Source organism: Aulostomus chinensis, chromosome 1 (assembly GCF_037954235.1).
Source record: "Aulostomus chinensis isolate RoL2024-O1b breed Wild chromosome 1, RoL_Achi_v1.0, whole genome shotgun sequence".
NCBI classification, from domain to species: domain Eukaryota; kingdom Metazoa; phylum Chordata; class Actinopteri; order Syngnathiformes; family Aulostomidae; genus Aulostomus; species Aulostomus chinensis.
Window position 1 is genome coordinate 67251060 of NC_141320.1, and position 25657 is coordinate 67276716.

At 52.5% G+C, this 25657-nt stretch overlaps 3 protein-coding genes across 7 annotated transcripts; 1 reads left to right on the plus strand and 2 right to left on the minus strand.

Annotated features, from left to right (window-relative positions):
- Positions 1-119: 119 nt before the first annotated feature.
- dnpep (aspartyl aminopeptidase) lies at positions 120-6123 on the minus strand. 2 transcript variants are annotated; one of them, XM_086202565.1, is made up of 15 exons: positions 5999-6123; positions 5549-5658; positions 4623-4711; positions 4267-4380; positions 4031-4156; positions 3698-3822; positions 3525-3609; positions 3263-3370; positions 3098-3175; positions 2762-2842; positions 2474-2634; positions 1958-1997; positions 1763-1864; positions 908-1075; positions 120-403 (listed from the first exon to the last, which is right to left on the minus strand). In XM_086202565.1, exons 2-15 carry the CDS (start codon positions 5628-5630, stop codon positions 353-355), a joined length of 1410 nt encoding a protein of 469 aa, XP_086058691.1. In that variant the 5' UTR covers positions 5631-5658; positions 5999-6123; the 3' UTR covers positions 120-352. The 2 variants fall into 2 exon arrangements, with proteins under 2 accessions (XP_086058691.1, XP_086058689.1); XM_086202563.1 differs by having other exon boundaries at positions 5549-5639; positions 5999-6108.
- A 1886-nt stretch (positions 6124-8009) lies between these two features.
- On the plus strand, positions 8010-13694 carry desmb (desmin b). The gene is made up of 9 exons (XM_086202568.1): positions 8010-9004; positions 10014-10074; positions 10199-10294; positions 10872-11033; positions 11197-11322; positions 11414-11634; positions 11722-11765; positions 12116-12204; positions 12915-13694. Exons 1-9 carry the CDS (start codon positions 8433-8435, stop codon positions 12954-12956), a joined length of 1413 nt encoding a protein of 470 aa, XP_086058694.1. The 5' UTR covers positions 8010-8432; the 3' UTR covers positions 12957-13694.
- Positions 13170-25626, minus strand: tmem198ab (transmembrane protein 198ab). Of its 4 annotated transcripts, none has more exons than XM_086202569.1 (6): positions 25168-25622; positions 19972-20055; positions 16957-17203; positions 16194-16775; positions 15699-15901; positions 13170-15522 (listed from the first exon to the last, which is right to left on the minus strand). In XM_086202569.1, the coding sequence occupies exons 3-6, from the start codon at positions 17111-17113 to the stop codon at positions 15373-15375; spliced, it is 1092 nt and encodes a 363-aa protein (XP_086058695.1). In that variant the 5' UTR covers positions 17114-17203; positions 19972-20055; positions 25168-25622; the 3' UTR covers positions 13170-15372. The 4 variants fall into 4 exon arrangements, with proteins under 4 accessions (XP_086058695.1, XP_086058697.1, XP_086058696.1 ...); XM_086202571.1 differs by lacking the exon at positions 25168-25622 and adding an exon at positions 21608-22853; XM_086202570.1 differs by lacking the exon at positions 25168-25622 and adding an exon at positions 20212-21567.
- Between the last annotated feature and the right edge of the window lie 31 nt (positions 25627-25657).

Here is a 25657-nt window from a genome sequence, read left to right on the forward strand (position 1 = left end):
TGGGACCATCAAGATTCCCTCACTTCCGGTTTGAGTAACATTTCAGTCTGAGTTCTCAGGAATTATTACATGACTCCGTGACACAAAGAGGAAACAGAAAATAAACACCGGATGAAAAAAGTTTCAATATTTTATTTCAATCAGCTCTTTTAGATCAGGGGAGCGTGCTGATGGGTGGACTCATCCCAGCATGTGGAGGTTCCTGTGGTGACGGACAGGTGATGCCGATTGTTCACACTCAAACCTGCAATTCAACCAAATTTGACGACATTTTTCAAACATGTTGGATCCTGGATGGCAGCGTGGACGTGACGCCACTCGCTCAGAGAAGACTGTTGTCCTCCTCTGGGTTCTAGTCGACCACCAGCGTTTTCCTCACTGCAGGGAACAATTCAAAGAAACCCTGCAAGAGGAAGCAGACAGGAAGTGGTAATGGAGATGAGAACAGGTGAAATTAAAGAACATGCAACCATGTCTGATGCACAGGAGAGGAAACAGGAAGTGCAGCAGCGCGCCGGTTTCTCGCGAATCAGCCCAAGCTCGCAGACGCGTACAAACCAGGAGGAAAAGTGAGACCAGATACAACTTCATTTCCACCGCACGTCACAGGGACAAGGCAACACGACGCAGATGGCGCCGCAGCACAGGTGCATCAGGAAGGAATGACAGCAACAGTGCTGTGCTGCCGTCCCGCCTCCTCCTTCTGTCCAGGCTCACGTCAGGACAGGATTCAGCGGAGGTTCAGGACAACTGTTAAACTACCAGCCTGTAGAGGTGAGGTGAGGTCACAGCGACGACGATACACCTCCCCTGTGGGGGTGGGGGTGGGGGGTGGTGTTGGGGGTCCCACCAGACACCCCCCCCACACACACACACACACACACACACACACCCAGACAGGCATTACCTTGAAGAGGGCTGTGCTCTGCTGGATGCTGGAGGTGCAGCACATCTCTCTGATGGAGTGCATGGAGAGCTGCGGGGCTCCGATGTCCACCACAGGTACGCCCAGCCGGGCCGCCAGGATGGGTCCGATGGTGGTTCCACACGGGCTGTCGTTACGGACCATCACGTCCTGCAGGAAGAGAGATCGCCAGGAGATGAAGTAGAACACAACGGTGCTTTCTAACCCTAGAAGGGAAGACGGGATCAGCAGGTCAGAGCATCTCGTCTTCCCACCGACTGCTGGGTTCAGAGGTCGAACTCTGCTGAAGACCTTCACAGGCGTCTCAGTCTGTCGGTATGAAACCTCAGCAGCGGCGCCGACACACACAACCTTTGCCTGGCCTTGACCTCCCCAGCAGAGGTAACTCTCTGTTGACAGGACAGGAGGAGGAGACTTCCTGTTTGGCCTCTTTGTTCTCCTCAGTCCGGCCCTTTCCCTCTTTCACGTTTGCCAGTCAGAGAATCGAATCTGAGCGTGAAGGTGAGAGTCACGCACTGCTCCATCAACAAGAACTTCCAGTCACGACTGATGACGATCAGGATTCACTCCCTTTCCTGACTGGCTGACTTTCTTTCCTGTAAAAGCAGAGTGTCACTCGTGGTATTCTTGTTTCCGTCTGTTCAGGACCTGCCATTGGTTGAGTCTCTACTCCTCGCCAGCTCTCTTTCCTCGTCTCCTTGTCCTTGGAAATCACAGCAGGTTGCTAGGAGCTCCTGCCAGGGGGGCTCATCAAGAAGTGAGTAGAGCTCAGCCCTTCGTCTGCAAACATGTTCTAATCACACACACACACACACACACACGCTCCCTCATACACACCTGAAGAGGTACATTGACCTGCCTAGCGACCTCTCGGACCACGGCGGCAGTGACGGCCGTGGTGGCGTAGCGCTGGTTGCTGTTGAACTTGATCACTGGGCCCTGGAGGAAATGACATCATGGTCAACGTCCCGCTCGGGTCAGACATTTGTTTCTTTATTCTTCCTGACGAAGGGTCGCTGAGGAGGCGCTCACCTTGTGGAAAGCCGGCCGATGGTTCTCCTCGTGTTTCTCCCTGTGAAGGACAGTTGGACAGAATGAGGTTCCGCCCATCGCTACATCCTGTTGTTCTCATGACTTCTGTTAGGAACACTGCGTGTTTCTGTGCTTTGGTGGAGGAACAAGGAGACTGGGAGATAATCAGATCAGCCTGCCTGGCACAGGTGGACTGGAGTCCTGTTTGTGTTCATGTTGTCATAAATCCACCATGAGTGCAGTCCCAGGGTCGGATCGTTCCTGCAGCAGTTTTTCACATGGGGAGAGGCTGGGGAACAGGGAGTCCTGGGGGTGCGGGGTCATCCTGGACCTTTGGGGTGACCCCGCACCCCCAGGACTCCCTGTTCCCCAGCTTCTACACAAACATCTAGAACACACTCGCGATTCTGACACAGAGCTAAAAGGATTTAACACAATCTCAAGTAAAGTCATCAACTAATTCCTACACCAGACTGCACCTTCATCATGTGATGCTCCTCCTGTGTTCTTACTCACTGGTAGTTGGGGTGCACGGCGTGCGCCATGTCAGCACTAATCATAAAGGAGAGTGGCGCCGCCTGCTGGAAGGCGGTGAGGTTTGACTTGCAGGCGGAGAGGCGGCTGAGGATGAGCTCGGTCAGGTTGGACTGGGCGCCCTGGGCACTCTCGGACCCCACCTACCAGACGTACATCATGAGGCCCTCAGTCCAGATGGAACAGAACATTTCCAAACACACTCGTGGTTCCAGGGCGCACTGCAACATCTGATATCAGATATCTGACACAGAGCGAAGGCGGCCTCACCTCTTCGTTGTCGTACAGCGTGATCACGCGGACGTTGGGATCTTTAACCAGAGAGTCCCTTGAGCACGACTCCACCAGGCCCTGGCGCAACGATGTCAGACACACAGGAGAAGTCAGGACTGAGGTGTGGGGACAGAAACTGTCCCGTCAGACAGAGACATGGTTCACTTCCATGGCTTTGAGTAAAAGGAGACATTTTAAAATGACTCTAATTCTTAATGGCATGACACTCAAAGCTGACACAACCCCTGGCGAGTCGGCACATGTTGGCGACACCATGTAACCAGGATGTGGGGGGGGGGGGGGGGAGAGACGCTTCTCGCTTCTGAGTCTGACCTGCAGGGCGCAGTAGCAGCTGTGAAGGTTGTCCAGACGAGGAGAGTAAATGAACTCTTCGTACACGCCTCCCAGCGCCTGCAGAGACAAGACTGTTTCTGATGAGTCATCAGAACACGTCTGCATCCTTCATTCTTGTTGGTGGGAGATCAGCGGCTCCCTCACCGCGGGCTGAGTGTCGGCCAAACAGAGCTCGAAGTCCAGGAGGGCTTCAGGTTCCACGCCCAGCTCCGAACACAAGACCTTCACCAGTGCTGGGTGGTGCTTCTCCGCCTGGCAGAGCACAGAAATCATCTCCCATTTTCAAAATAAATGCACATTTCATCACTCGCTGAAGACACGTTTACTGACAGTGGGTCATTTTTCATATCAACATCAAGTTCTGCATCTCTACGGAAACAAGAAAACGGCGGGAGACGTGTTCTACCGTGCTGGAAGCAGTGGCAGCATCTCCACAGGACGCGCTGCCCGTCTCCAGCTCCTCCTGGACGGCGGTGGCCAGGATGGGCACACTGAGGCAGAAACACCCACAGCATCACATCTGTGTCACGACATCAAACCTAACATCTGTAAACTGAGCCGGCCTCCCTGGATACCCACAGGTGGTTCTCTTTGTTGGGGCCAAAAGAGTCGTTGACATCCCTCTGCAGGTGGATGGCCAGGTGAGGGATCCTGAGCAGAGGACGGGGCACGTGGACCAGCCGCTGGACCAGCTTGCCATCACTCTGCAGGAGGACAAAAAGGAAGACAGGATGTGAAACCACAGCGCTGTTCTCTGGCGTACAGGTGTTCAGCACAAACTGACCCTGATGTCAGCGGCTGGAAGCTCTTGACAAAGCTGTTCCTTCACAAAGCTGAGCAGAGCTACATTTTCTGTACTTGGAGTGACCCCTTTGTTTAGTGGGTTCTGATCCACTGTCATCACCCTTGTACCTTCACCATCACACGGCCAGCAATGGTCAGGTCACGGTCAAACCAGGTGTTCCAGATGCCGCCGCCGTAGCACTCCACCCCCACCTGCAGACAGCCCTGCTTCATCCTCTTCGACCTGGGCTTCACCTGAAGGCAGCAGTGATGTGATGAGTACATGTCCAAGTGACGGAATCACTGGCGCGTCTCTCACATGCCGTCAGTGTCAGAACGGAAGGACTGCAGCCGAGGGCTCTCACCCGCAGGCAGGGGCTGTCCGTGTGGGCTCCGATCATGGAGAAGCCGTTCCCTGGCAGGTAGCCTCCCCCCACCGCGAAGGCAATGAGACTGGAGAAGTTCCTGGTCACAAAGTACTGCAGACAGAAGAAGAAGAAGGCAACCAACGGCGAGTTCAGCGATCACCACTGCGTTCGTTGGCTTCTCACCATCCTGGCTTTAACAACGCCTCTCAATCAAATGTGAAGCTGGACTTAAAAAAGCCTGACAGTAAAATCACCAACGATGGTTGAGAGGAAGGATTGCAATCTCCAGTTTCACCACTGGATGCCGCTAGATCATCAAGCCCTCAGGGTGGCTGCAGGTGACCCAGCCTCACCTTGCTGGACGGCTTGATGTCCCACTGCTCCGTCTCCTTCAGTTCGATGAATCCCTCCTTCAACAGACGCCGCCTGCATTCTTCAACCACTACAGGAGAAACACGACCACTGTCAGACAGGGGTTTCTGTCTGTGACTGCTGATGGCAGCCGACGCCACTCCTTCCTCTTGTTCATTCAGATCATCTCCCTGATCAATAAATTCATAATTCTTTACTGAGGGCCGCCTGAGACAAAGTTCAACCACTAAAGATACCACGGATCTGATGAATCTTATCTCCAGCTCAAGGTCGCCTCTGAACGGCGTGGCGCCTCCTTCATGCTGACAAACGCACTTCTGGTCACTCACTGCACTTCAGCCCAAATCCAAAAAACTGACCTGGTCTTTACAGATGTTCAGAACTCATCTGTCCAGCTGAAGTTACGTCACGCAGTCCTGAACCAGCAGAAGTCACAATTCTGGCTCAGTGAATGCAACTGGTTCAACAACGTTGATGTGAACGAAAGCGTTTGGCCAAGAGTCCGGAAACCCAAATATGGACACGAAGATAGAGGCAGTTACGTTATTGACTCCAGGGGACACTCAGTATGTTGGAGATGTTTCCAGAACTGCGTTTTAGAGCTACAAATGCACCGACATGATTCTGAACTTGTGTTAGGCTGCTGGTGTGAGGACGACCTGGGAGAGCAGCGAGCTGACCGAGCCTCCCCGGGCTCCGGGGCTCCGCTGACCGAGCCTCCCCGGGCTCCGGGGCTCCGGGGCTCCGGGGCTCTGGGCTCCGCTGACCGAGCCTCCCCGGGCTCCGGGGCTCCGGGGCTCTGGGCTCAGCTGACCGAGCCTCCCCGGGCTCCGGGGCTCCGGGCTCAGCTGACCGAGCCTCCCCGGGCTCCGGGGCTCCGGGCTCAACTCGCTCTCTCAGACTTTACCGTGATAAGGAGAAACTCCTTTGTTGACGAACAGCAGGAACTCCTTGGCCGCGGACTGCACGGCTTCCCTGGAGCTCTTCATGATCGCAGGCTGGAGGAAACCAGAGAACCTGTGAACGACCACAACACTCACAAGTCCAACTTTTAACACCTCCCACTTGTTGACCCGCCGGATATCCACCCCGACACGCTGCCCGCTACCGCAACAGTCGGTTTGGTGGTCCGAGTGTTCATTTCATTCTTGACACAAACAAAATTACAAATGGAAAGCTTCACTTTGTCCGATAACGGATGCACAGATGTTAGCCGAGCTCTGCTAGCTAACCTGAGCCGCGCCTCAGCTTTCTACCTGTTCAGCGCGCTTCTTCATCCGCAAGTCAAAACAGGTTTCTCCGGCGGAACAACACCTCCACATCCCGCAGACACACTGATCGTGTTTATAGGACTTACCTGCATTAATCGGACTTTGAATCTACGGACACCGGCGAAGTGACACCACGAAACCCAGCAGAGATTCCTGTCAGTTGATCTGGCAGCAGCAGCAGAGGCGGAGGGCCATCTAGCGGCCAGGCTCTGTCATAGCAACCTCTTGGTTATACCGCCACCTACCGCACCGGAGGACGTACAACAGGGTCCACTTTGACTTGTCTGACAAGATGAAATACAATTTTAAAAATCCGATCCCAAAACTGACAATTTTTAGGATGTTTGTTTCATCCAAACACGTGAAAAATAAAAAGACATTTGAAACAAATACAAATCTATTGTACGATACTGAATTCAAAGAGAGTGGAGCTCCCGGAACTATAATTTGATGTTCTTTTATTATTTGCGACCTGCCTGTTTTTGCCTCATCCCCCTGTTAAGCAGCTGCTCCTCAGCCAGAGAAGACACTTCCTCCACCTCTTGCTGGAATAGAAAAACTGTACATTGCAGTATTTTTGTCTTTGCTCCATTTTGTCTGTACTTCAGGGAGTTGCCTCGCTGCCTTGTCTTTTTTTGAACAGTAACAATGAAGAAACTTGAACCTTAGCTAAGAAAATGTGTCTGATAATTCAACATACAGCATGTTGAACTGATCACCATCGAGAGCTGCGTCTCACTTCAGGGGGAGGTGGACACCATGACTCCTCAATGGGCAGCACGACAAAGGCTCCCTAACTTCTTCGTTATTTTACGTTAATTATTAAAACGCCCCCCCCATCCTATTCCCTCTCTCTCTCTCTCTGTGACTCACTGGTGTTAGATTCTGCCCCCACGCCACCATTCATCACCACAGGAACCAGCCTTATATAGCTGTGAGCACCGAGCGAGGAGGAGGAGGAGGAGGAGGAGGAGGCGGCGGCGCAGTGGCAGTCAGGAAATATGTTTACCTCAGTTGTCAGCTCTCCTGCTCCTGAGGAAGCCCAGTGGGATGGAGACCTCTCAACATGCAGACCCACACTCGCAGGCATCCAGGCGCTATGAATAGATGTGATAGCAGCAGGCTGGGAGGTGGCGACGCATCACAATCATACGGCGTCTTTATCTTGATTCACACGCTGGCACTGTCCTGGTCTCAAGGTCTCTACAAGTGCTGTAACCGCAACACGGGAACCACCATCATCATGTCATCAGAAAAACAACTCTCACAGTTGGACTGACTCAAACTAGCACACGGGGGGAAGTGGCGCTGCAGGGCTCGAAACTGCACTTGTAGGGTTAAAGGCTTTTTAATGAATCCTGTGGAGCTCCAACAGCAGCAGCAGGTGCAGCACCTGTGAAAGCAGCGACTTCACGCCACGTGTGGCTGCTCTGCACTCCATCTTCTTCTAAACTGCTGTCTCATAATCGGAGGCGACAGGAGCCAGACCCTCTGGTCCTGATGAACTCGCTTGTTCCTTCCCATTTGTATTCTTGTGTACAACATTCCCAAACAAACTCATCGCCTGTGTTTTGAAGCAGGCCCTCAGAGTTTTGTCCCTCCAATATATTTTAAACCCATGACTCAGCATGAAGGGGGGGGGGGACCCCCCACCGCCATGGATCGACTCTACTGTTACAAATCCTCACGATATCAGCGTCAACAGCAAAAACTGCTTGAGGACGTTGGCTTCTTCGGGTCCTGATCTGCGACCAGCTCCTCGGGATGGGAGCCTTTTCCTTTAAAGGCAGGTTCATGGAGGCCTCCTCCCCCCACGGGTTCTGTCATGAACAGCGCCGCCGCCTCGCCATGTGAGGACGACGGCCCGAAAGCCACTGCATCCTCACATTGTTATGTCCTGAGATCACGCAGGCATTTTTACTGAAACTGTGAGCACAACGAAGGGAATTAACAAGTCACCTACACCAGGGGTTCTAAAAGTGGGGTCTGGGGACCTCCTGGGGTCTTCCAATCAGCACTCGGTAAAAAATGGGTTTGTTTCAGTGTCACTTCTACTGCCTAAGGTCTTCCTTTCAAGCATGTAAACACTGAAAGGCAACGCAGCTGCTACATTCTTGTTCATTTAGCCTGGCTTTTCCACTGTTTTTGAAGGAAATGCAACTCATTTGTTGGGAAAAAAGATTAAAATCATAAAAAAAGATTGAGCAAATGAGCCAAACAAGAGGTTCACTTCAATTCAAATCAAACTGAACGGGAATTGAAAATGGCGTCCATGTTAAGAACTCACAACCGCTTTGTTTTCAGAGGAGAATAAGAGGAAGAAGGAGTAATGGAGAGGAAAGAAGTGGGTAGCAAGAGAGAAAGAACAAAAGAAGGAGAGGCAGAGACATACATGGATGCCAGTTCATGAGGGAGTGGAGGTGAAACGCGAGGGAGGGGTAACTACAAATAGTCGGGGGCAGTAAGTTCTTCCTCAGTGCTCTCCCGTCTCAGCCCTCACCAGACTCCGTCTCCTCCAGCATGGCCTCCTACAGCTCCTCTGCTCACAGCGCCTCCTCTTACCGCCGCACCTTTGGCCAGGGCCCCTTCGCCTCACCCTCCCTCAACCGCTCCCTGCTGGGCCACAGTGGAGGCAGCAGCCATGTCAACTCCAGGGTCTACGAGATGACCCGCACCAGCTCAGCGCCGGCCTACCGAGTCTCCTCCAGTTACTACAGCCGGCCGCTTGCAACCTCACGAGTGTCGGTAGGGCGTTCCTACGCCGGCATGGGCGAGACACTGGACTTCAGCCTGGCCGACGCCCTGAACCAGGAGTTCCTGACCACGAGGACCAACGAGAAGGCCGAGCTGCAGCACCTGAACGACCGCTTTGCCAGCTACATCGAGAAGGTGCGCTTCCTGGAGCAGCAGAATCAGGCTCTGACAGTGGAGGTGGAGCGTCTGCGTGGCCGTGAACCCACACGCATCGCCGACCTCTACGAGGAGGAGATGCATGAGCTGAGGAGGCAGGTGGAGATGCTGACCAACCAGAGGTCACGTATCGAGGTGGAGCGGGACAACCTGGCCGATGACCTGGACAAACTCAAACTCAGGTGGGAGGGGCAAGATGAAGCATGTATGAGCCTTCACTCATGGCGGCGCTCTAAAAAGAGCTGAGGTAGCGACTACGTGATTCAGGAAGGCAACACGTGAGGATCAGTGGTTAGCTGTCAGCGGTTGCTGCCCCCTATCTGTTTGTAGTATTATTGCATCCAACTTTGGAAGTTCTTGTACAGGCTGTCTGTAACAGAGGAGATTCCTAAAATGAAGACTCCACTGAATCATTCATGGAATTTAAAGTAATAAATTAGTGGGTCTATAAACATGAACAAGCAGGGCTCAAACGTAGACGTGAGCATCGCCATTCGTTCATGAGTGAACTCAGCAGAGGTGACAAACTGGGTCTGGTGTTTGCCTGTCAGAGTGATGGATGAAGTGTGACGGTGTTCGAGCTCATCACACACACACGCACACACACACACCATGTTTACACTGTTGTCTTCTATAAAAGGAGGGGAAAGAGACGACGTGTATCTGAAGTGCTTCCAATGATCTGTCCTTTCTCTCTCAGCTGTTTACATTTTAAGTTCCAGTTTCATAAAGAGGTGAGAGTTCGACTGCAACAGGAGTTAAAAATAAAATAAGACGAGATGACCTTCTTCTTCTTCTTCTTCTTCTTCTTCTTCTTCTTCTTCTTCTTCTTCTTCTTCTTCTTCTTCTTCTTCTTCTTCTTCTTCTTCTTCTTCTTCTTCTTCTTCTTCTTCTTCTTCTTCTTCTTCTTCTTCTTCTTCTCAGTGCAAAGATGGGTTTGTGGCTCCATAAATAAAATGAGCATTATTGTCAGGTTTATAAGCTGGAGCTTCCACACTCTTCACTAGAACTGAAGAAGCCTCTCGGATGAGAGGTGAAACGTCTTCAAGATAAACTTACGTCCAGTTGACCAGATTTTACTTCGCTTCGATCTACGATGACCTGGATGAATGAGAACCTACACAGACATTATTGTTAGAGGTTTCTGATAATATCTGTTTCCAATTAGTATCAATGTGATCGTCCTTTCAGACTCCAGGAAGAGATCGTCCAGAAAGAAGATGCTGAAAACAACCTGGCTGCTTTCAGGGCGGTGAGTCCTGCAAATGCGATCCCAGTGAAGCTTGACGTGACAGTAATGAAACATTTAGCTCCGGAAGCAGTAAAGTGAGGCTGGCGCGATCAGTTTAACAGTGACGAACCACCAACTGTTGCAGGATGTGGACGCTGCCACTCTGGCACGTCTCGACCTGGAGAGACGCATCGAGACGCTGCAGGAGGAGATCGCCTTCTTGAAGAAGATCCATGAGGAGGTCTTTAAAGTTTCCTCTGTCTCAGCTCACTGAGACTCCTCTCACTGTCCTCTTGACTGCAGCCCCCGTCTGTCTGCCTGATGTTGCATCTGTCTGTGAGTGTGTCAGCGATGACAAACGGGATGGAGGAAGAGTACAGTTTCACACACACACACACACACACACACACACACACACACACACACACACACACACACACACAGCTCGCATGTTGGCAGCAGAGTTGTGAAGTCTCCCACAGCAGATGTGCAGCTAAAATTACTGTGTGCCAGCGTCTCTGAGCAGCAGAGCCTCGATGCTGGCAGCCAGACGGACAAAAGCACAACCAAGCGGCTGGTTCCTAACCCACCTGCAACACGTGACCAAACACAACCGGTCTCTGTGTTGCTGAAGGGTTTTAACCAAGTCAGCTGGCAGTGGCAGGGTTTTAGGTCCAGCACTGTCACGGCTATCTGTGACTCAAGAGCAGGTGTGAAGCAGAGAGCTGTCAGATTTGAGGGCTTTAGTTGCTGTTTCCCTCGGGGGAAATAGCAGGGACTCACAGCCACACCTGACCACCCTGCTCCTCACCCTTCAGGAGGTCCGCGAGCTTCAGGCCCAGATGCAGGAGTCTCAGGTCCAGATCCAGATGGACATGTCCAAGCCGGACCTAACTGCAGCACTGCGGGACATCAGAGCTCAATATGAGGGCATTGCAGCAAAGAACATCGCTGAGGCTGAGGACTGGTACAAGTCCAAGGTGAGCAGGAAGCCAAAGAGAGACAGCCCCTCAGAGAGGCTCAGAACTTGGACTTGATGATGTAAAGATTTCATCCACGACTGGAAAGCAGTAAATAATAGGATGTGTAATAATAACAGACATAAATAATCATAAACTGACCTTTGACCTGCTGTCCCTGTAGGTGTCTGACCTTAACCAGGCAGTCAGTAAGAACAATGAGGCTCTGAAGCAGGCCCGGCAGGAGACCATGGAGTTCCGGCACCAGATCCAGGCCTACACCTGCGAGATTGACTCACTTAAAGGCACCGTATGTCTCTGTCTGTCTGTCTGTCCATCTCTCTTACACGGACACACACACACGTCTAATCTGTTTGTCGTCCCACCTGTGACACACCTAGAATGAGTCCCTGATGAGGCAGATGCGGGACATGGAGGACCGTCATGGCCGTGACGCTGGCGGCCTCCAGGACACCATCACCCGGCTGGAGACAGAGATCGCCAACATGAAGGATGAGATGGCGCGCCACCTCCGCGAATACCAGGACCTGCTCAATGTAAAGATGGCGCTGGATGTGGAGATCGCCACCTACAGGAAGCTGCTGGAAGGGGAGGAGAGCAGGTAATGTTGGTCCTGGCAGGCCAGCGTCGATGTCCTAAGTAGGAAGCATCCTATTTTCATCGTTTGCCTGCTTGTCTGTCTTTGCAGGATCACTTTGCCCGTCCACACCTACTCCAGCTTGAGCTTCCGAGGTACCAGCATTCCCACCTGCACTCACCACTGAAGGGAACTGAACGAAGCAATGCTGGGCTTGAGTTTAGTCATGAAACTGCTTTGTCAGCTGATTCAGATTGGCCCAGAGGATCAAGTCTGATCTGCAGGGTCTTGTTATATCCAAGAAAATGTTTCATAAATACCAGAGCAGTCGACACCGTTTTCAGATGATGGCGAGAGGAGAAAGGTCCTCTGTACCAAGCTACTTCCAGCAGAAAACTGTCAAGGTTCACATGGAGTTTTAAAAATGAACGTTCGACTGAAAAACCGTCTCTGCCAGTTTCAGTCCTGAGAAGACACCGCTAACATCTCTGCTTGTGTTGAACAGAGACCAGCCCTGAGCACCAGCAGCGAGCCTCTGAGATGCATTCAAAGAAAACCGTCCTCATCAAGACCATCGAGACGCGTGACGGAGAGGTAACACACAACCCTCGCCGCCAGTCTCAGCGCTGACAAAACTCTAAACGCTGCGCTGTGGAAGCACCTTTTCTCACTCGACTGCTTCCTCCTCCTTTATTCTGACGCCAGTGGGTTCTCATGGCTCGGGTCGGTGCCGACTGTCAGCTCTGCTCTACAGAGTCGGACGTCTGCACTGACAGACACAGGCTTGAGGCTCCTGTCTGGTTCTGATTCACAAATTACCATGTGACCTTTGACCCTGTGGGAGCGCTTGTGCCATCCTTCTATGCGAGCACGTGCAGCGACTCGTTCAGCCCCCAGCGTCACACAAACCTCCCGTCCCACCTGAAACATGGCGGCTCCTGAGGAAAACACATCTCAGGGGCAGGTTGTGACAAGCAACACTTCCTGTTTTACCGCCGGAGCGCCTCTGTGAAAGGACTTTGATGAATTCAACGATGAAGGGCAGACATTCTCGCTCTGATAAGCTATCAAGAAGTTCTCTCTCATCGCCAAAAGGGGATCAAAGTCATAGACGCGTGAGGGCCTCAATTAAACTACGTTAATTATTAATTCAGTGACTTATTTATCTTTAAACATGCCGAAACCTTTGTTCTGTTAGTAATTCCTGAAGTATGCGCTCCACTCAGAGAAACATTTGTTCAACACTAAAGCAGAGCTGCAGGTCCGTGGGAATGTCGTCTGACCCCCGTCTTTGTTCTCCCCAGGTTGTCAGCGAGTCCACGCAGCACCAGCAAGACATCATGTAGCAAACTGCAGACGATTAGCAAAGAGAAAGAAGTTGGACGGACGAGGGAAATAAAGACATGCACCAATCAAACTAAGCAGAGACTCTGCTCGTTTCAACTGTCGATGGTTTTAGTGTTGTGGCTGACGGGCGCCTCCACTTCCTGTTCTGCAGTTGAAGCTAAATGTCACAGAAAAAAAATTGCTATTTAGCCGCAACTGAACAAATCTGCTTTATTGTCTAATTTTGAACATTTTCTCTTACAAGAAGTGCACAGCTTTGATCTTTGTGAGGCAGAAAATGCAGAAATATGGATCCTTGCGCTCTGGTCTCGTTCCTCAAGGTCACAGTCACCGTTTCATGGCCTTGATGAGAGACGCTTATCAGCGATGGGAGGCAGAGAGGACAGATACAGGAGATGAAGGTGGAGATTAAAAGGTGTCTGGAGATGAAGCGAGAGATAGGAGGAGGCTGAGCGAAGTAAAAGGAGATAGTGGGGGGGGGGGGTTAATCCCTTGTGACTTTCAAAAACTATTTGCTAATAAAAGTGAAGTGAACCCCACGCTGCACACCCTTGTGTCAAGAGACGACTCGCACACTTTGATCTTTGGGAGGCCCAAAGGAACGCATGCTTTAATAATCAGAATTAAACTTTTAAAACGGATGCTTTACTGGCCGGCAATGCTGAGATCGCTCTCCTACACAGACTGACAATATAAATAAAAATGAGCAAATAAATACATCCCACTGGAAAGTAACCATTGAGTTCCTACAAAACCAAAGAGTTAGTAAGTGCTGTGTCTTCTGTACAAATGTCACACCAATGCACATGGAGGGTTAAAGGGTGTTGGGTGGACGCGAGTGAAGCCTCGCCGGCTGGTGGAGACGGACGGAGGGATGAGGACATGCAGCTTGGTGTCCCTAGGACGAATCGCATCCTTCCCCACTTGCTTGCTTTCCCTCCTCAAAGGTAAAAACAGTCAACTTCACATTTTCACCGTGAACAGAAGTGTTGTGCAAATAAATAAAATCATTGCAAACGATGGGAGGAGGAGTTGTTGGTCGAAGTACAAGCTGGCGAGCAGTCACTCAGGGCCAGACGGCACCAACAGCTCCGCCTGGTCGTGCGTCTGGAAGGCGTTCAAGACGTGGTGTGGTGAATACGATCCCTCTGACAGACAAGCAGCGGAGAGCGATGGCAGGTTCAGCTGACGGCTTCATGAGCCCCAACAGGAGGAGGGCGCCGCTCCGCTCAGACAGTCAGCAAATTCCAAGCTGTTTACTCATCACCCTGTGGACAAACCTGGTGAAAGATCAGTTCATCGTCAGACCTCCAGGATCACGTCGTTATTTTGGCATCATTTGATGTGTCTTTTCCAGGTGAATCCTTGGGTTTGGTCATGTCACTCTGGTGAAGGGGACTGCTTTGAACACTGGACGAAACACACTGGTGCTCTGCTGAGCAGCTGGAATCATCTGAGAGTGAAACGTGCACTGCAAGGGTGGAATTCAGGGTTCAAGATACTCAGGGGTTGCATTTCCAGCACTTTGTAACCCTCGCCATCTTTTTGGGATGCAGTGCGTTCTGAGAGCTCTCAAGAGGCGCCCGCGTAAATATGGCTGTCGGCTCCAAGACAATCCACCTCACACATCCAGGCATCTGTGACGACAAGTCGCCTCCAGAATTTGACCCTGCTGGCTCCTTCCAAGATCCCATTTGAAGACTCCATGTGTGAGGGATCTGCCAGTAACCCCCCTCCTGATGCTGAGGAGTACAGTCTAGGAGGGGCAAGGCACCTGTGAGAGCAGAATCCCCTGGAGCGGTTTGACACTTGAAGAAATGTATCATCCAGCACCAAGAATGACAATAGAACCCCCCCTCAAAAAAAGGTCAGGTTTTGAAGTCCAAATGGCACAGACAGCAAATAGAAGTTTTCCCTTTAGAGATGACGGACGTCTAGGAGGCCTCCAGGCTGAGGAAGAACACTGGCGGTGGGAACCTCACGCTGAATGTGGGCGGAGTCGATCATTTGCATGGCGCCTGTGTCAGAGCCTGAGGCAGTTTTCACTGATTCTGATCCCTGATCTGGTTTGACTTGAGATGGTTACAGCGGCCGCTTGTGGGCGTCCGCGCTCACCCTTCAGGTTGTGTCCATGAATGTGCATGCATGCATTTGTGCGTTTGTCCCTACTGACAGTGGAGAGATGGCAGTCTCATCGGAGTCGCTCAGTCCCAATTAGTAAAGGGTTAAACATTTGCATTAAATCCAGCCATGAATACTTAGAGGGGTGCTGCTGAACCCAGGAGGTTAAAACCCAACAGCTTTGCATTGTGTGGTTAAGTTTTAGCGCAGGTGTGATCGCACCACGACTGATTGGAGAGTCACGGATCTCCCTGGTTAGTGGCGTGTTCAGGCCTTTAGGAGGTGGAGGAGTGGTCAGATGCGTAGCGAGGGCCCTGCGGCACCGGTGAGCGGCGTCGTGGGGCAATCGTAGCCCAAATCCACCACGGTGTGGGGCCCAGCGACCAGCCGACCCGGGAAGGGCTGCGCCTGCACCTGTCGGTCTCGGAAACTCTGGATGTAGCTCTGGAGAGAGGAAACAGCAGGAACTTTGTGTTTAAGCTTAGAAAAGAAGCCTCCACTCACACCTCTGCTCCTTCCTACCTGATGTTTCTGTTGACTTTTTTAAAAATTAATTCATACCAGAAACGCTAAATGACAAGTATCACAACACAACACACAGCGACAACCAGGCTCCTCACCGGCGAGAGGACATCAGTGTCATAGCGGCGGATAGGGTTGGGTTTGCGGCGGTAGGCGGGCTCCTGGTGGAGCTGCTTGGCCTGGTGGTTTTGGTGGGTGGAGGAGCCATGTTGCTGCTTCTTCTTCTTCTTGTTGCGATAGCGGTCGTCCCGCTGACGAATGCGCATCACCTGCATCCTCCTCTGCTGCCGGCTGATGACCACTGGGAGGAAGCAGGTAGCAGTCAGTCGCTCATCCTACGCTTGCACAGCATTTCATCTTTTTAAAGAACCTTCTTCTTCTTCTTCACTTGGGACATAAGATGACTTCAGTCCTGCCTAAGTCTTGTCCATGGGGGAATATACAATGATCACTAACATATTCTAGTAGCAGCAGAGAAACAAGGACATGAAATAAATCAAAATACAAAAACTCTGGAGGGCCACGAGCTCCAAGGACAACACTCAACCTATCAGTTGATCACCCTGATGACAGTAAAGCATCAAAATCCTCACCCTTGGTATGCGAGTATCCCTCAGCGGTCACTTTCCACTGGACCATGACACCCAGCAGGGTGAGGGCAGGCCACACCCCGAGCACCACCCATGTAAGCCAGCACACCGGCTTGCTAGGTGCCGCTTTCATCCGCTCATACATGTACAGCACCAGGGCGAAGAGCTCCACAAAGTAGTCCAGTGCCACAGAGATAACCGCCGCTCCGAACACCGCCGTGGACAGCGTAGTGAAGAGCCGCTGCCACTGCAGGGTGAGCACAGCGAAGAGCATGCCCAGGCCAAGCAGCACGCCCAGGGGCACCCAGACGGAGCGCGGCGGGCTGTCGGAAAGCTCCTCCATGCCCACCAGCGTAGCCACGGCCACTAGCAGGCCCAGCAGTAGGCCCACCATGAAGAGGCCCACGCTGCGAACCAGCATGGTGACCAGGCCGCAGAGCGTGCCGATGCCCAGGCCGATACCCACTGAGGCCTCCACGCTCAGCTGGGTGTCCAGCACGCGCTCCTTGTAGCAGAGCATGAAGATGACCACCGAGCCAAACATCTGGCCAGTCAAGAACATCACCGCCTTGAAGCAGCGATAACCTGGAAGAAGAAATGGTATTAAACTTCAACCACGCTGACTGGAACCTGCCCGAGCCGGAAAACCCCTGACTGGCTTCCGTTACGGAGACCTCAGCTAACATTTCTCATGCTAGCTTTGTCACAGGACACGCGTCCTCCCCAGCCGAGTTATTCTGGCTTGTTCGAGGAAACGGAGACTCACCGAAGAAGCAGTAAATGATGCCGAAGAGGCAGCACATGGAGCAGACGACGGAGGGAACCACCTTGTGGCGCCCTGCCGAGCTCTCACAGCCGTCCAGCAGCCCGGGGTTCAGCCCCCGGTTGGGGTGGGCCAGCAGTGTCTCCAGGGTGGTTGTCATGACGACCAGGAGGAGGGAGTGAAGGAGGCAGGAGATGAGAGGTGATCAGGTGGGAGGCGAAGGACTGGGGCGGCTATAGAGCAGTGTCACCTGCAGACGGAGGAGAGAGACAGAAATGAAAGGAGCACGGAAAACTCAGGGCGTCTTCAAGGTTGCCTGGGTGACGCGACGACTTCCAACCTACAGACTTTTTGCATTTTGAATAATCTCAGTCTGTCTTCCTGTCAGCCTGACCTCCACGTGTGCGGCTGCATGTGACGTAGCATCATCCTAGGCAGCGCTGCAACATTCAGTGACTCGCGCAGTCTTCTGGCCCTGGACAGGACCTCACGTGAACATAGCAAAACCGTGAGAGGCTCTGAGCAGATCTTGACTTGAACGGTGACAAAATTTGAGGCTGTTCGACCAATAAACCAAACCACACGCAAAAACTAAATCTTAGACACTGAAAGCACGATTTGGAAAAAGCCTGGCAGTTTTTATCAGCTGCACGTGATTTGGAGTTAACAGGCTAAAAACCACCGGCGTGATCCGAAGGATCAACCACACTGCCAGCAGCTGAGCCCCGGTTACCCTGTTCATAACATGCAGTCCCCAACGTGAAACAGATTTTGTTCCCACACAAGCACAGTTTGGCTTCCCCCTGATGACGGAAGAGCGGCTAATTATAGCTCGATGCCGGGTGTTGGAGATGGGCAATCAGAGCCCTGCTGTGTTTGGACAGGAGGCATCGAGAGGGAACAAGAAGCATCACCCTGCAGGTCCAACACACACACATCTCTGGAAAGGCTTTTTCCACCAATCAATCCTCCTGGCAGCGACTGCAACCTGAAAACAACCATCCTTGATGAGTAGGATGACAAAAGTCCTTTTCACCGGTGTGTGAGGTGCCACGTGAGCACGAAGCTCCTCAGCTGAACCACCAGCAACAGCGACGGACTGGTTCAGTCTCCGTCTGTCATGGCACCAACACATCACGAACGAGGAACGACTGAGGGAACAACTGAGAGAACGACTGAGGGAACAACTGAGGGAACAACTGAGAGAACAACTGAGGGAACACCTGAGGGAACAACTGAGGGAACACCTGAGGGAACGACTGAGAGAACGACTGAGAGAACGACTGAGGGAACGACTGAGGGAACGACTGAGGGAACAACTGAGGGAACAACTGAGGGAACGACTGAGGGAATGACTGAGAGAACGACTGAGGGAACGACTGAGGGAACGACTGAGGGAACGACTGAGGGAACGACTGAGGGAACGACTGAGAGAACGACTGAGGGAACGACTGAGGGAACGACTGAGGGAACAACTGAGAGAACGACTGAGGGAACAACTGAGGGAACAACTGAGGGAACACCTGAGGGAACGACTGAGAGAACGACTGAGGGAACGACTGAGGGAACGACTGAGGGAACAACTGAGGGAACGACTGAGGGAACGACTGAGGGAACGACTGAGAGAACGACTGAGGGAACGACTGAGGGAACGACTGAGGGAACAACTGAGGGAACGACTGAGGGAACGACTGAGAGAACGACTGAGGGAACGACTGAGGGAACGACTGAGGGAACGACTGAGGGAACAACTGAGAGAACGACTGAGGGAACAACTGAGGGAACGACTGAGGGAACAACTGAGGGAACAACTGAGGGAACGACTGAGAGAACGACTGAGTGAACGACTGAGGGAACGACTGAGGGAACGACTGAGGGAACAACTGAGGGAACAACTGAGAGAACAACTGAGGGAACACCTGAGGGAACAACTGAGGGAACACCTGAGGGAACGACTGAGAGAACGACTGAGGGAACGACTGAGGGAACAACTGAGGGAACACCTGAGGGAACAACTGAGGGAACAACTGAGGGAACACCTGAGGGAACAACTGCAACCACAGGAAGTCTCATCAACAGCTGCAAGCTTGAAAAGTCCCAAGCAGAAGCTGTGAAAACAAAACTCAAGTTCTAAACGTTCTCTCCTCTATCAGGAGAACTGCAGCTGAGCATCAGAGGGGCAACTGCCAAGAGTTCCAGCACATGGATTTTAGATGAGGAACAAATTATGATTAATTAGTTCTCTACTTGTGGCACTGACTGAGTGTGTGTGTGTGTGTGTGTGTGTGTGTGTTAGCTTGACTGTTCTGTTTACCAGAGTTTCTGACTGACTGTTTTGATAATCACCTTATTTAAAGGCAAAAGGTTTACCTCCACACACACACACACACACACACACACACACACACACACACACACACACACACACACACACACACACACACACACACAGCTAAAACGTACTCAAAGTCTTTGTACATTTTCATCCTCATTTTCACCCAAACATGTTATTCATAATCATCTTTTGGTTCGGGATTAGCAGGTCACTGCCCAGTGACCCTGCCGTGTGTGTGTGTGTGTGTGTGTGTGTGTGTGTGTGTACAAGCACTAAGCCACAGTGCACCACAGATAAAGATGTGCAGCTCGTCTGCAGATGGATGATCCTCTCCAAATAAATAAATAAATCAATAACAGGGGTTTCTTCTTCTACTGCTGTCTAAACCAGCAGCAACAACAACACCATTCTCCCCGTCTCTGCTTCCTGTCTGTTGCTATGACAACGGTCAGATGCTGACACTTAGCTGGAGCTGCTCTGAAGCCTGACCAATGGAGAAGCGGCTTAATCTCCCATAGCAACAGCATGAGAGCCAATCAGTGCTGGAGCCTGTTCTGTGAATGCGTGAGTATGTGTGAGTGTGAGTGTGAGTGTGAGTGTGTGTGTGTGTGTGCGTGTGTGTGTGTGTCACTCCCGCGCTGACACACTAGGGGCTACAAAGAGTTCAGACCAGGTGCTGTTACCTGAGGAGGCACACAGTTTTTGCCGGTCAGGTGAGAGGTGTTCGTTTGGAGAGTTGCAGGTTGCCAGCTTCACCTTGGATGAACCTGAAGATGCAAAGAAAACGGAGGATGAGCCTGCAGGAGAGCCATCGCCCACATGATGAACCACACTCAGCCCTTTGGGGTCTGGCCTGGGCCACTCTGGGCACCTGCAGCAGTTGAAGTATCTTGTAGTTTTTTGTTGTGTCCCTACATTTGTACCTGCGTGTCTGATGAACAGCACCTCCTCCAGGTGCCTGACCTCCCCCTGAGAGCTCAGAGCCGTCGTCTTCCATGGAGCAGCTGCATGTTGTGTTCAGGTGTAAGAACCGTTCCATTTTAAATATCATAATCAATACATTCTCCAGGTGAGTGACTCCTAGAGGACACGCCGCACTGAACGTGACAGCAAGTGGAAGACATGGAAGTGATGTCAGACTGGAGGAGGAGACTCCGTCTCAGTGTCTGTCAGCCTCTGATCACCGCAGCGGGAACCTCTAAATAAAAACCTGGTCTGTGGACTGGTAGAGCGACGACCAAATCCCTTTAAAGAAGCTCAGGGAGACCCAGACGCAGTGACACAGATGTGCGGCCATTTCCTGTGCTGACGTCATCACTGGGAGGCAGAAACACAGCCTCTTCATGAATAAACAAGTCAGTCCATTAATGCGCAGAAACACAGGCTGGCTGGGAGCGAAGCATCGGGTTTGACCTCCATGGTAAACCTCCTGCTGCAGCTGAGCGCCGACTGTTAACAAGCTGACAAATCTACCAGCTCAACACTCTCCCATCAAACAGAACAGCAAGTATGAAGTCATTATTAAGAGCTCATCAAGCGTGGTTTCCTTCCCCAACACGACGGTTTCACTTCTTCAGATCTGGTCAGACTCAACCTGACGGCTCCGATGAGCTCAGGCTCCTCTCAGTTCACACAGAAACACGTTGAAAGCAGAGAAAACTAGACAGAGGCAGCCAAATGACAGCGAGGCGGATGAAAGCCCGGTGGGCGACCCACCATGTTGGGTTATGTAACAGCCTCATGATGCATTACTCACTGCACCTCAGCTCCGTCCCAACACTCTGGCAACGTTTCCCACGACTCCCGGCGAACACACGAGGTCTGAGAAACGGTGACATTCAGAAGAACACCAGCACTTCACCGGGCTGAGAGGAATCCAAACTGATGAGTGACACTGACCGCGAACGCAACAACGCATCAGCTGCAAACGCATCCCAACCCCAGAATGAATGACTGACTGAAAGTGTCCTCTTTTAAACGGCAATGATTCTGAATTGCGACATCATTTCGATCCCTAATGATCTCTCCTCAAACCACTTGGAGTCTTGTCAGGATTTGAGGGGGACAGACGGAGCCTGGATGGTGACGTCTCCTGCGTGCTTGGCAGAAATGATGTGAATGGTAACAAAACAATCCGATCCCTGAGTCCTCCACTGACATGCGGATGGAAACCTTTACGCCATCACACCAAACCCCAGCTCTTCAAAAGTGTCAGTTCACTAAAATGATCAAAGTGGACCATCTGGACACGTGACATCACCGCGTGACATTTCCACCTCCGGGTGATAACCAGGAACTGCTACCGACTCTCTCACTGACCTGAGGAAGCCGAGGCTGCACCATGTTCCCTCCTTCAGAGTCTGAGTGGCGGCGCGTTCATGTGAGGACGAGGCTGAGCGAGCGCTGATGCAGACAGACTCTCTGAGTCCTCGCGAGCCATCCGAGGTAACAGGCTGCCGGCCGAGCCGCCAGAACCAGGCCTGTTGATGAGGCTCTGCCAGCGAGCCGCCCCTCGACCGCCAGCGAGTCTGGGAGGAGGCGCGCAGAGAGGCTGCTGCTGTCAGTCGAGCTGCCGATAACCTGCCACGACCACGGCCAACCCTCGCCACGTGTCAATCAATACAGGCCCGGGTTGCTGTGGAAATGTGCAGGGGTGTGTGTGTGTGTGTGTGTGAGAGAGAGAGAGAGCGAGGGCTCAGGGGGGGGATCAGCTTGACCATGAAAAGAAATTCTGCTTTCCAGGGAATGCTGGGAAACAGGAAGTCAGGAAGAGCGAGTCTCACTGCTGGGTTTTACTGCCAAGGGAATTTAACAACTTCTCAGTCTTCGGCTTTTCTAAAATCCACATTTTCACGCATCTGCAGCTCAGTTGTTCCAACTACAAAATTTCTACTGACGTGTTCGGAAAGCACCTTTTAAATTCAAACGTCTTCGTGGTGCGAACTCGACCCGGCGCCGTCCTTCTGCTGTCTGAGTCACAACTGGAGTGGCAGAGAGGCAGCGATGCCTGAATCCTCCTCACGCTCTCCAAAAAGCAAATGGAAGGAAGCGACTCTCTTCTCACCACTTTTTTGACAATTTCCTGACGTCCTCTGATGAAAATCACGTCATCGCTGACACCCGCAAGGCCCGGCGGCGAGGCCGAGGCACGTTCTCACGCCTCCTCAGACACTCTGAGCAGGTTACATAAGGCCGTGTGTGAATGGGCTGCCGGGTCTAAAAATGTCTGTCATTTTGTCCTGATTGGATCAAATTTGAAGAATCTGCTGATGGGAAGAGAAGACATGGAGGTCTTTGTCCACGCTCAGCGCTGGGAGCGACTGCTCTCCCAGCCCACCGAGACTCGTGTTCATGGACGAGTCTGATCTTTAAAGAGGAAGGTCCTCAGACACACAAAGTGTTTCGACTCGAACACAACAGGAACACAATGAAGTCTTTCTGTTGAGGTGGACAACAGCTAATGAGGAGCGGCTCCCTCACACTGGTTCATGCAAACACAATCTCATTATTTCAGCTGCGAACAGAATTTGGAGCATCTTGGCTGGAAACTGGATGGATCCAGAGATGCGAGTGGATGTGAGGTCAGGAGACACAGCAGACGGATCCAACTGGGCTCCTCTCAAGTGGAACGAGGCCAGCAAGAGTCCAGCGTGGGGCGCTCTCATCTGTCTCCCCTCAGGTGTCAGCAGTGCTGCAGCTGCATGTCCCACCACCTCGGACTGGTAAAAAAACATGTTTGTCTGCTTTGAGGTGAACAGGCATTCTTACGTAACCGCCGCGCTCCGACAACAAAGGCCTCTCTTTCTCATATCGTCTTCATCCCGCCACCCTGCAGGATCCGCTCAGGAATACCAATGATGTTTGTTCCCGGGGAAGAGAGACACAACGGGGCAGAGCAGCAGGAAGCCTCTGCTCTCTGAGGTGCGTGATGGCCTCGCAGAACCTCGGGTGCAAAGGAGCTCCCTGACATGAACTCAGCCTGAACACAACCCGTCCTCTCACTGGGAAACACCAAAACCTCCCAAGATGAAGACCGAGTGTCGCCCAGAAGAAAACGAGCACTGGCGTCAGCAGCAGCTGCGCCGCTCCTCAGTGCTGAAGGGGTGTCTCCTGGTGCTGCACTTTCATTCATGCTTTGTCTACACCAGTGCAAACATGTCAGATCTCCTCAGCACTTCACCCTGCTGCTTTGGGATGGGGATGCATTTTGTGTTTTATTCCAAGTTGAGAACAGCGAGGGGCGGGAGAACCGTCCGATCCTCTCCGTGCAGCCTCACGTGCCGGTGACGCTGCGTGCGTCAGGTCGATGCTGCTCCAGCGTTTCCAGAGCGATGGAGATGGAGCTCTGGTGTCTGGCAGCTCCAACAACAACATCCCTCACAAACATCTGGTCTGGGCTCTGAGACTCCACACTAATTAGCATCGCTGCAGGGCCCTGAACGCCTCACAAGTCATGAACCTGCTGTTTATGTCCACACTGCAAAAATGCAACATGGGAAAGCAAAGATCCACAGCGTGGCTCGGTTAGGGTCCAGCGTTTTCTCATGTGGTCTCACTGACCAAACCTGTTGTGTGTGTGTGTGTGTGTGTGTGTGTGTGTGTGTGTGTGTGTGCCCAACCATTTCACCTACAACAACGGAACTTTTGATAAATCTGGCCGTTGTCGTTTCGCTGAGGCTCCTGGGCCTCCACACCAGGACATTTTGGGAGGTGGAGGAGTGGACAGTTGCATCCTGTTCTGATCCACTTCTCTCTTTTAAAGCCAGAAATGAGAAGCTGACCTGCCTGAGAAGCTCTGCCTTCTTCAGGCTGAGGAGGGCGACGTGCTGACCCTCAGGCGCGTCCCAGGCGACATGTTGTGGCCTTTTCACTCCCTCGGCGGCTGCAGAGCTCCAGTGCTACTGCTCGCCACGGCAGCAGGACGCCGGGTGAATACAAAGAGCCTGTGGAGCCGTTGGAGGTCTGCTGTCGTTGCCCACATCCTCTCAGTCTGGCAAAGATTCTGGTCCAAACACACTTATCGTCTCCATGGTTAACAATTCACTGCGTTCCAGCCAGCAGATCCTGGGACTGGGCCTGACGGAGAGTTCCCGGCGCCAGAGGAGACTTGAGATGTTTGAAACGTCTTCTTCTTTCTAACTATGCAGTTTTGTGTGGGTGCAGAAGTTCTGAAGAACTTTTCAAAATGCAAAACTCTAAATTCAGTCCAGCGCCCTCCATGAGAGCTGAGGTGTTTGTCTCTTATCAGCATTGGCAGGAAAATCCATGTGGTGGCAGAGCTCAATGTTACGCCTGAGGGACGAGCATGCTAACAGACCACGTGGAGCGGGTTCTGGTTCATGTTGGGATTTCATTTAGCTCCACACACACACACACACACACACACACACACACACACACACACACACACACACACACACACACACACACACCTGTCCCTCCTCCCACAATGATGTTTAACATGTTGATCTCTGCTGCCGTGAGTTAAGTGGATTAGAGACGTGAAGGAGTCCTGGTGTCTCCGGGGTTTGATCAGGACACCTGAACGTCACACTGTCTGAGGAGACTGGAACTGGTGGTCGGGGAGCCCTTCAGGGCCCCTGGGAGAGCCTGCAACTGCAGACAGGCATGAATCTGCTCTCGTGACAGGCGACTGAGGCTGATCGACCCCGATGCGCCATCCGGGTCAGGCATCAGCGGCTGACCTCATTACAAGACGGAATGTTCCGGGTTCAACCCGGCAGAGTCTGATTGAAAAACCAAGGCCTCCCGTTCCGTCAAAATGCCCCCAAATCACCGTGTTGACGCGGTGTTTGTCAGCAGGTGTGTGCGTGTTTCTGAGACAAAAGACCCCCCAGTGCGCGTCAGCGTCCACTCACCATCATCACCAGCAGGTTGACGCGCATCGTCGGCGTTGCCATGACTGCAGAAGGAGCCTCCGGAGCCCGGTACGCCGACCGTCTTCATCCTTTCCTCCCGGGTCAGGGTGTACTCCCGTCGGTGCGGTGTCTCAACCTGCAGCGTGCAGGGCGGAGGATCCCTGACCTCGCTAGTCCTCCATGACGCTCCGGACGGGAATCACATGCCGCATTCACGCGCACGTGAGAGGAGTGGAGCAGCCGGACCGTCCAGGTTCCTGATCCGGACGGAGGGTCGCATCAACTCGGTGCGGCGGGTGAAGGAGGCGGACGCCTTTGCGAGAAAATGACGAGCCCGGACGTGAAGCGTGCGTGCCTTCACTGAAGCCGAGAACCCGCAGCGACCCCTAGAGGCGGACCCTGCAAGCACACGCCGCGCGTCCCCGCGGCTGGACGTGGACGAGGACGAGTCCCCGCATGAAGGCGCTGGAGCCTCCGGGCTGCTGCCTGT

Coding starts and splice junctions, on each gene's coding strand:
- desmb (XM_086202568.1), top strand. CDS start 8,433: ATGGCCTCCTACAGCTCCTCTGCTCACAGCGCCTCCTCTTACCGCCGC. Junction 10,295..10,871: donor TGAAGAAGATCCATGAGGAG/GTCTTTAAAGTT, acceptor CTCACCCTTCAG/GAGGTCCGCGAGCTTCAGGC. Junction 11,034..11,196: donor AGGACTGGTACAAGTCCAAG/GTGAGCAGGAAG, acceptor CTGTCCCTGTAG/GTGTCTGACCTTAACCAGGC.
- tmem198ab (XM_086202572.1), bottom strand. CDS start 17,113: ATGACAACCACCCTGGAGACACTGCTGGCCCACCCCAACCGGGGGCTG. Junction 16,776..16,956: donor CATCATTTACTGCTTCTTCG/GTGAGTCTCCGT, acceptor TTCTTCTTCCAG/GTTATCGCTGCTTCAAGGCG. Junction 15,902..16,193: donor GGGATACTCGCATACCAAGG/GTGAGGATTTTG, acceptor GCTTCCTCCCAG/TGGTCATCAGCCGGCAGCAG.
- dnpep (XM_086202563.1), bottom strand. Junction 4,157..4,266: donor CGGACAGCCCCTGCCTGCGG/GTGAGAGCCCTC, acceptor TGCTGCCTTCAG/GTGAAGCCCAGGTCGAAGAG. Junction 3,823..4,030: donor CTGGCCGTGTGATGGTGAAG/GTACAAGGGTGA, acceptor GTCCTCCTGCAG/AGTGATGGCAAGCTGGTCCA.